The sequence below is a fragment of the Neopelma chrysocephalum genome, unplaced genomic scaffold (assembly GCF_003984885.1).
Source record: "Neopelma chrysocephalum unplaced genomic scaffold, ASM398488v2 Primary Assembly neopelma1_59, whole genome shotgun sequence".
NCBI lineage: Eukaryota > Metazoa > Chordata > Aves > Passeriformes > Pipridae > Neopelma > Neopelma chrysocephalum.
In genome coordinates, this window is record NW_020897714.1 from 15,247,664 (window position 1) to 15,257,381 (window position 9,718).

General features: G+C 51.4%; 1 protein-coding gene across 1 annotated transcript; it reads left to right on the top strand.

Moving 5' to 3' along the window:
* The first annotated feature begins 131 nt into the window (after nucleotides 1-131).
* On the top strand, nucleotides 132-9,053 carry ARHGDIB (Rho GDP dissociation inhibitor beta). The gene is made up of 6 exons (XM_027680023.1): nucleotides 132-440; nucleotides 3,945-4,133; nucleotides 4,717-4,800; nucleotides 5,667-5,743; nucleotides 7,254-7,317; nucleotides 8,261-9,053. The coding sequence occupies exons 2-6, from the start codon at nucleotides 3,956-3,958 to the stop codon at nucleotides 8,458-8,460; spliced, it is 603 nt and encodes a 200-aa protein (XP_027535824.1). The 5' UTR covers nucleotides 132-440; nucleotides 3,945-3,955; the 3' UTR covers nucleotides 8,461-9,053.
* Nucleotides 9,054-9,718: the final 665 nt, after the last annotated feature.

A 9,718-nucleotide genomic window follows, 5' to 3' on the forward strand; every position in this document is an offset into this window, starting at 1 on the left:
AAATCGACCTTAATTACACCAGGAAAATAAACAAAACAAAAGCCTGCGGCGAAAAACAAAGACATCCCCCCCCCCCTCTCGCTCCTAGGCACAGCAGCCCTCACCGAGAGCCCGGAGCCGTGCACGGGGAGCACTCCCGCGTACCTGTCCGGGCTCAGCTCCGCAGACAAAGCCCTGTGCACCTCTGCGCAAAAAGAGCGCAGCGCGGCGCCGAGCGGGCGGGAGCGCAGACAAAGCGGGGCAGGCGCCGCAGCATGCGGGGCCGCGCAGGGCTTCCTCTGCGAGTGGGCTGCTGCCGCGCTTTTTTTTTTTTTTTTTCCTGCGTGTGAGTGTTATTTTTTTTCCTCTCTTCACCAACTTCCTTCCTGCTCCAACTGCCAAAGCTCGAGGCTGAGCGCTGACAGCAGAGGAGGACCCCGGCCGCAGGCGCTGCTCAGCCGGTGAGTACGAGGGGCGGGCAGGGGGGAGCCGCGCAGGGACAGCGCAGCGGGCGCACCCCCGGCTCGCTCCTCGTTGGCGCCGTGCAACTTAGCGCCTTTGTTCCCGGTGGCTGGCGCCGATGCCCAGTCCTGCCCGGGGAGACTGGCAGGGCCCTGCCAGGACCCGAGGGGGAAGCCTGTCCACCCGAGGCTCCGCGCGGCGTTGGGGTGGAGGGGCAGGGGAAGGGGAAGCGGCCCCGGCGCCCTCGCGGTGGCGGCGGATGTATCACTGCGGGGTGGTACCCGCGGTCCCCGGGCAATGGGCGCTCTTTCTATCCCCGCACCCCAGAGGGGGTGGGATGGGCAGGCCAGGGCTGGGGGCGCTGCTGAGTCCGGTGTGTTTCTCCCCCATCGCGGAAAATTACTTCCTCCCTGCTAAGCCCGCTTCGTGGAGATAAGCTCTTGGTTAGCGGATGGTTTGGAGTAGTGATGCGCAGAGGGAAGGCAAGTGAAATGCTGCTCCTGTGACACCCCTTTTTGTGCTCCATGGCGGCATGGGGGGGCGAGGAGGTGCCCACCATCCACCCTGTCACTGGCCCCTCCTGCTGCAGGTGCGAGGGCAGCCACCCACCCACGGCACAAGCAGAACTCAGCTGCGATACGCGTGCACCCCTCGTCAGGTCCTCCTTCGCCTCCTGCAGCCTACTGTCTTTGGCAGGCATCCCTAACCCTTACCCTCTCCTTGCTGTTTCATGGATCCTGCCAGGCCTCAGAACTGCAGGTGACACAGGACTGTGGGTCGGGGCTGCAGGAATGCAAGAAAAATGTGACGGGGCAAGACAAAAATCACAAAGATTTCTCCTTGTGTAGAGCAATATAGGGTTAATTTTCTCATTTTTAATGATCCTCCTGGCCTGAATGGAGGGCTCTATCGTAGTCCTTGGCCTGGGCAGTGACACAGAAGCTCATGGACTGCGGCAGCAACATGCTTTCTCTGGGGAGGCGCTGGTGCCTGAGCCCAGGCACGTGTCTCGGCTTGCAGAGCTGGAGCAAGTAGAGGCAGGAACAGTTGAGATGGGAGCTTTCGTCTTGGCCACCTTGTGCCTGGGAATTTGGCAGGAAGGTAGGGTCAGGTCCATGGCTTGGGGAGAAATGACAGAACGGGTCTGATCAGAGCTATCCTGAGATGCATGTGATCCAGGAGTTGTTCATCCCAGACAGCCTAGCTGGTCCTGTTCCCTGCAGGATCTTACTGTTGGCATGACAGGTTGTCTGTCCATCTTTCTGGGAGGTTTTCAGAGTCTAAAAGCATTCCCTCTCAAGTGAGCCACCCCCAGAGGGTGGCAGGGAGAGACTTTGTGTCATGTATGATGCAAAGGGAAGGTCTGAGGGATGAGGAGCAATCGGTCCTGACTCTCTGCCTTTTCTCTGTATGTAGCCAGAGATCTCTCTTTCCATCTCCTGGGTCTGTCCCTCTCCTATGATAAACCACAAGACATGGATGGGGGAGGACAGGGGCAGGCAGGCAGGCAGGCACCTCTGCTCTGTGCTTGTAGTAGTGGCAGATGCAGCCTGGTATCGTGAGAGAGCTTGGGAGAGTCAAAATTACTGAGACCTGCAGCTGGAGCCCAAGTGGAAGGTGACACCTGGCAGTGGCTGTCATGGCTCATCACACCCTCTTCCTGTGCTGAGTGTGGAATGGCACTGAGGGAATTGTGAGGCTTTCTAAAGTGACTGTGCTGGGGGTCACAAAGTGGTGGGCCATGTGTGATCATTGCTTTTGTGAGAGAGCTTTTGGTTTCCTTACTCGTGAGGACAAGCTCAAGGGCCTTTCCTATGGTATTTAGGTACTTCACACTCCTAGAGCTGGGTGTGAACTCAGTCCAGGTTATTCAGCTGCTTTCCTGTCCATTTGAGTTGAGATTCCCTTTTATTTCCCACCTGCCCACTCTGCACTAGTTTTGCACTCACCACAAAATTGCAAAGTTGTCTTGCAATAACCATTTCCCATTAGCATGCCCAACCAAGTCTTCTTGTTTCTGTGCTGCTCAGTCTTTGTAACATGCCTCTGTCCCTTTGTAATATGCCAATATATCACTCCTTGATTATTTTTCCCCCATTGCAATTACTCTGGGAGGTGTACATATTACTCATTGTTGCCTGATACCACTTGCTGATTCACCCTGAAGAGTTGCCTTTTTTTTTTTAAATATTTCCTTTCAGTTTTAATGAAGAAGAAAACTATCCCATTAGCTCCCGATTTAACTTCTGGGAGCAGGGCAAATGTTAAGACCACAGCTGCAGAGAAGGATAAAGGGTTTGTTTGGAAAGTTGCAAATAAGCAGGCAAAAGGGGAATTTTTGGTAGGGACAGCCTCAAAGGAAAAGTTAATATAAGGATAAGTGAAAGTGAACTGAGTGATCTGTGTAGCTTGACCAAATCCTTTTGCTGCCGAAGAACAAGTAATGACTTGGCCATTTGTGACAATTGCCACTGTAGTGGGGCACTGCTTTGTTTTTCAGCCTTTCTTTGAAGAGTGGGAAGGTGGCTAGGACTATGTGGCTGGCTCCATGAGGCAGGAAGCTAATTAAGGGTAACCTGGCATAGCACTGCTTACCTCTCCTGCCTGTCTCCTGTCCCCCCATCCCATGCCCTGGTTGCCCATCAGTTGATCTTTCTCTGCTGTGGCTGCTATTTGGGATGCCACCCAAACAGTTTTGCTGCCCTTCTGAGTTCAGTGGTGCATGTCCCAACCATGCTGGCTGCATGGCTCCAGCTCTCCTGCCTCTCCTTTGCAAGAAGCCCCACTGAAAAAACACAGGTATGCATGGCTGCTCTGTGGTCATCATCATGCTTCCTTCCTCAGGGGGAAGGAGTCCTGATCAGTGCCTGAAGGGAGCTGTTCCTGGGAGCACAGGGAATGCCAGCAGATAGACTAGTGGGTTCGCTTCCTTGAGAGCTTCAGCTGACTTGCTAATCTAAGGGAGTAGCTGTCAGGTATTTGATCTTTCTATGAAATGTGGCTTTTAACCCATTATGAGAGGGCGAATGAAACATCTGTCCCTGACTTTATTTGTATATCTCTGTGCTCCAGTGTGTGGCAGTGACTCTTTGTGCGAGATAGCTGATGAGCACTGAAGCCTTGTACAGTGGCTTGTAATTGCGGGGTTGCCGGCCACAGCCGTGCTGCAGAGTGGCTGTAAATCACTCTGGTTTCAGCCTCTGCTCCTGCACCTCCTCCCTGGGAGGGAAGAATGGTGTAAGTGCGTGTGCGCATGGTGCCTGCAGGGAGAGAGGAGCGGGGGTAGAGGGGGGTTGTGTTCAAGCCAGAATATCAGCACAGCAGTGTCAGGATTGCAGCTGATCACCGTCGCCATTTGCCTGTAACAATCCTGCTGCCTTTGGCACTGGGTGTGTGCTTGCCTGTCCCGGGGACTGAGCCACACTGTGCCCAGAGTGACTGCCCCTGGGGACCCTACCCTGTCCAGAGCAATCTCACTGACTGCCCCTTCCTCTACTACCCAGACCAAGTGACCATGACTGAGAAGACCCAAGAACCTCATGTGGAAGAAGATGATGATGAGCTGGATGGGAAACTCAATTACAAACCTCCTCCCCAGAAAACCCTGCAGGAGCTGCAAGAGTTGGACAAGGATGATGAAAGCCTTGCTAAGTACAAGAAGTCCCTGCTGGGAGATGGACCTGTGGTAGTAGGTAGGCTGGGGCACACTGATAGGGAGGGACTGGGGAGATGTATCACAAGAGTGTGCTGTGGGCATGAGGCAAGGTTGCCTCAAAGAAGAGGGATCTTGTTTGACCAGGGACATGCGCTGCTTCTGCTGGAGGACTGGGGATGGACAGATGGAGAGATGCATGTAAAGGAAGCGGGGAAGGTGCTCTGAGCATTAGGAGTAGGATTACTGGGGAGTGCTGGCATCAGAAAGGGACTTGTGGTGGGAGATGTGTCGGTCTTGGAGGACTCCTGGGGGGTTAGGAACATGAGGGAACCAGCCTATGCTGAAAGGGGGTCTGGTTGCTCAGAAATGATCTTAAGAAGGAAGTCTTCTGTAGTGGAAAGACATCCTCTAGGTATTGGGATGGACACCAGAGGGATCCATGTTTAAGGACTGGGGTAAACTTGTGGTCCTGTTGTGCTAAGAGAAGCCTGGCGTTACTGGGTGTTTCATGAAATGCAGTTTCTGTGTGGGAAGGCATCCCTGTTTCTTCAATGTCATTCCCCTGTGATTGTATTTAATTTTGCAAGCTGACAGCTTCCCCCTGACTTTCCTACCTGCAGACCCAACAGCTCCCAATGTGGTGGTCACTCGACTCACTCTGGTATGTGATTCTGCTCCAGGACCAATCACTATGGACCTTACAGGTAGGCACAGGCTCTGTCCTTGGTCACGAAGGGGAACAAGCAAAGGCCTTGGCATGCTTTAAGTTAAAAGGGAGTTTGTCCTTGGGATGCTACAGTGGGCTTTAGAGGAACTCTGAGGGCATCTTAGCCTTGTTTCTTACTTTAAGGTATCCCCATGTGAATAAAAAAGAAGGAGGTGTAACAGAGGAAAATATCGAGGGCCTTTTTCTTCATCTAGACTGCTCTAGGAGCTGGGTTTCTCCTGCCATCTCTGCTTACTTCCTTTCAATGAGACCTCACAAGCACAAGGGAAGTGCATGCATTCGGTAACAGGCTGTTTTGAAACTTCAGAATCAAGCAATACTGCAGTTCCGGCTCCTGAGGACATGGGGAGAGAACAAGCCTTCACCTTATATGGGCTTTTCTGAAGAGAGAGGAAGCTGGGCCCAGAGAGGCAGAGAGGCTTCCTGTTCAACCAAAGCCACACAGAGCCCTGCAGAGCCCAGGCAGCCTTCCAAGCTGGGCAAGAGCTGTGAAACACACTCCACTCACCCGGGCTGGGCACGGATGGAGCATGCACACACTCCTGGAGGTGCCCAACAACAAGTCTATGCATAAACATCTTTATGTATATGTGCCCAGACCTGTGTTAGTTTAGGCATTATCTTCACAGATGTGGGCACAGACACATATGTACAGCCAGGCATTTCTGTGTATTTGGTCTCATGGTGCAGTTGCTTATACAGACCTCCATGTACTCATTTTGCAGGTGTTGCCAACCTTCAAACAGATGCTGACCTCCAACACCAATCCCAGCCCCATCCTCCCTCCCATGCATGGTCTCTCCTTACTGTGACAACTCTAATGGCTTGATCCTCTCCTTACAGGTGACATTGAAGCACTCAAGAAAGAGACCTTTATATTAAAGGAAGGAGTGGAATACAGAGTTAAAATCCACTTCAGAGTAAGTTGTTTTCCTTCCTGTTGCTTCTCATCAGTTGCTGAAGCCAGTCAGCAGCAGTCTGTCAGATAACTAGTGCCACGCAGCATACCTTCCCAATAGCTGGGCCCTTGTAAAGCTTCCCTAGCTTCAGGTGTTGTTCTACCCAACAAAGGAACAGCTATTTCCAGGGAATTATTTCTGTTTGCTCGCCCCTTGGAGGAATTTGATTTCTGTCCACTCACACTGATGAACAATAAGTGGTTTGAAAGCCAGATGGGTAGTTTTGACTGAGTTTGGTTTGGCTTTTTAGCCACCAGAAAACCTTTACTTCACACAAAGTGGAAACAGACAGGGAGAAGAAGACAAGAGATAATGGCTTTTCATGAAGTACTGATTCAGTCAGTATTACTGGGCTTAATGTACACATTAAAAGGATTTTTAATATTGTAACATCTGGCTGAAGATAGCTGAGTTCTTCTGAGTCATGCTATACCCAAAAGGGCTCATTTCTCCCTCTTTCTTATTAACCAGTGTGTCAGCCATTTCTTCTGTTTACAGCTGAAAACAAAACTTGGCCACACTGCAGCGTGGCATCCAGCACTGAACTGATCATCACCACAAATGTTTGCTTCAGACAAGGCTAGGCTTGGCAGAGAAGGCAAAAATGGAAGGAAGGTAGTTCTCCTGAGGCAGACAAGGGAAGGTGTTAATATTTTGGGTTTTGTAGGGCAGATTTCCCTTCTTCTCCGAGGTTTGCTCTCTCAGAGATGAATGTCCTCTGATGCTGTCCCCCGAGACACCTCCACCTCTCTTTTTGCTATGAAATGTTTCCATCTGTATCTGAGCCCCGTTGACAGGAGATATCTGGAGCCAGACAGGTTATTCTAACTCTCTCCCTCAGTCCCATGGCTGGTAAGAGCTGGCATCATGTGAATTCTCCCCTGTGATATAAAAGGATCTGTCCATCTTGTTTCCAGATTAAGTAGTGTACACTGCAAGAAGGCAGTGTATGCTGGAAGGGAACAGCAAGGGATACATCCAAGCTCTTGATGGGAGATTTGAGGAACGATTATGAACAAAACTCTGTCCCTCTGTCTCTTGAGGAGAAGCTTGCCAGCTCCCCATGGAGCTTAGAGGACAGCTGGCAGTGCTCAGCTAATCTTGCCCACCCATTTGTATTGGAGGGATGACTAGTTACCCATGTATGGTTTTCAATATGAAAATTGTTAACTGGGAACTCCCTGCTTCATTTTTCTTTGTCCTCATCAGCCTGTCTTGAGAACATGACTGATATGCTGCAGTCAGCTTCAAAGTCAGGCAAAGGATGGAGAAGTGCAGGAGATGCACGGAGGATGCTGTTGGTCTCCAGGTGCCTATGGAAAAGTTGTATTAGTGCTCTCTACAATGTGTCCTATTCTGAGCCTCCTTGCTATAGGGAGTCAAGATGGGTATGTCTCTAATGAGAGAGAAAATCAGCAGATGCAGAACCAAAACCCTTCTCCTGACACTTACTTCTGGTCATTTCTTTCAGGTAAACAGGGACATTGTGTCAGGACTGAAATATGTGCAGCACACCTACCGGACAGGGGTGAAGGGTGAGTAAGAGTCCTTCGTGCCCTGCACACCAGTGCTCCTACCTCTATGTTCCCTCTGCTCAAAGAAGTGTTCCTGCAGCTCTTGGCTGGGACAGAGGCTCCTTTGGTCCCAAGTCCCTCCCTGCACTGCCATGCAGGAGGTGACTTCTCAGCAGTATGCATAAGCCTCTATTGCCCAGGACAATTGTTTCTTGTCCCGTGTGAACTCAGTATGAGCCAGCTCTGCTGTCTGTGTGCTAAACTGTCTGCAGCAGCAAAGTCTGCAGGGACTCTGCTTAGGCAGTGCTTGCCACAGATTTCTTCTCCATACGAGCTCTTCACCTCCCCTCCACCTCCCCTCCTCCCCTTATAGAGTGGCTCAACCTGTGTGAAGCTTCCCATCCCCTGAAAGCTCTTCAGAAGCACTTGGTAAAATTCAGACCTGCTCTACAAAGCTTCCCGCTGTGTGTAGGGTCCTGTATTTGCTGGTGGGTTCTCCACTTCATACAGTGCTGGTCTGCTCGGACAAGGCAGAGGAAAGCCCATTTTGCACACACACATCCCACAGGCATTTTTGCATGCAACCACCTCTAAGGCTTTAGCATCCTGTTCAGCACACATAAGTAAGTGGTGTCTTCTCATCAGGAAAGAGAAGTAATGGGGAATCAAGGTAGACCTTGAGCTATATGCTGTGTGTAGTCACTCCCTTCTAGCAACATATAGATGTGACAGGGTATAGACTGAGTTGCCTGTTCACCTGCCCGTCCACCCGTCTTATCCTTCTAGCTGTCCTTACGCTTCACTAACTCACCGTTTCCACCAATTCTGCTCCCCTTTGCTGACGTGGACTGTCCCTTTCTCTCCCATCTGTGCAGTCTGTGATCTGCACTTATGCTCATGGCTTCTTCTCTCTTTACCATTCCCCATCTGAGGGACTCATCTGCTGTGGATTGTTTTCTCCTAGTGGACAAAGCCACATTCATGGTTGGCAGCTATGGGCCACGGCCAGAGGAGTACGAGTTCCTGACACCTATTGAAGAGGCTCCTAAGGGTATGCTGGCTCGAGGCACCTATCACAACAAATCCTTCTTCACGGATGATGACAAGCATGACCATCTTACCTGGGAGTGGAACCTGTCCATCAAGAAGGAATGGACAGAATGAGTTCACCCAGTTTGCCTTCCCCCTTCCTGTCCCCTTGCCTCCTGCACCAGTCTCCAGGTGGGCCGTGCCCACCACGCTGCTCCTTCCTGCCACCATGGCTGGCCACAGCCCTGGCAGCCCTTCACATGAGTGCTGGAGCTCTGTGCCAGCCTTGGTGGATGCACAGCCCTGCAGGCGGCCTTTGCTGCTTCTTCTGATACACTGAAAACAACCCAACCGTTCTCACCACTGCCCCATCGTGACACATAATGGGTTAAATTGGGAAGCATCTCCCTCCCTCTCTCCCAATACTTCCTCCTGTTGCCACCATCCCTCCTGTACCAACTCCAGTCCCGGAAGTGCCTTTTCTAGGAAACAAGATCACCTGGCAGGGCAGACTGGTCCCTGGAAAATCCCTATCTTGAGTTACACTTGCCATTTTGCTCTGACTCATTGTAAATGGTTACTTACCTCCCGTGATGGTCTCCTGGTCTGTATCTGGTGCCCTACCCTGTTAAAATCCATCCTTGTGCAGGCAAAACCAGTCGGGGGAATGCAGCTAGTTGCTGTAATAAGACTTTGGTGTCCCAAGAATAAAACCAGTTTCTTTCTTCTTTTTTGTGTGAGTGTCACTTCTTTTCTGGAGTATGTTTTTCAGTTATATGTATGTGAAGAATGCATTACAGGAAGGCTTAAGAGCATATTTCAGCAGGGAAATAGCCCTCCTCCTTCAAAACATCAGCCTTACTCTGTAAGCAAATTATTTCAGAACTGTTTCCTTCACGGATTTCATGAATCCTTTGAAGCCCAAAGTCTGGGCTGTGATAGGGAGTAGACTTCAGGGTTAGACAGTCTCCACCTCTCATCCCAGATGGCAACTGAATGAGCCAGGGAGCTATAAAATAGCCTTCTTATGTTTAACACCTACCGTAGCAGCTGTTCCCCAGGGCTAATGCAAGAGCTCCAAGTCCCTGTGGCCGGCCTGCTGGGACGCAGCACTTGGAGAGGGATGTTCTTACCCAGCTGGGGTGTCTGGTCACGAAGGTGTGGGGCAGCCGAGATGTCCAGCGCTGTGGATGAGGACGTACTAGTGGCAGTGCCAGTGAAACTCTCCAAGGCTGGTGCCCACACAGCAGGGAGGGGCTTTCTCCAGCCCGATGGTTATCCCAGGAGCTGAAGGCTTTGCCCTGGGCCAGCTGCTCCTTTCCCACTAACCCCAGGAGTGGCTGTGGGCCCCCGTAGCAGCTGACGTGTCTCTTGCCAAGGAGAGGACTGGAGC

Excerpts from the sequence above, each read along its gene's own strand:
- ARHGDIB (XM_027680023.1), top strand. The coding sequence starts at position 3,956 with ATGACTGAGAAGACCCAAGAACCTCATGTGGAAGAAGATGATGATGAG. Across the intron at positions 5,744-7,253 it reads GAGTTAAAATCCACTTCAGA|GTAAACAGGGACATTGTGTC; the intron begins GTAAGTTGTTTT and ends CATTTCTTTCAG. Across the intron at positions 7,318-8,260 it reads CTACCGGACAGGGGTGAAGG|TGGACAAAGCCACATTCATG; the intron begins GTGAGTAAGAGT and ends GTTTTCTCCTAG.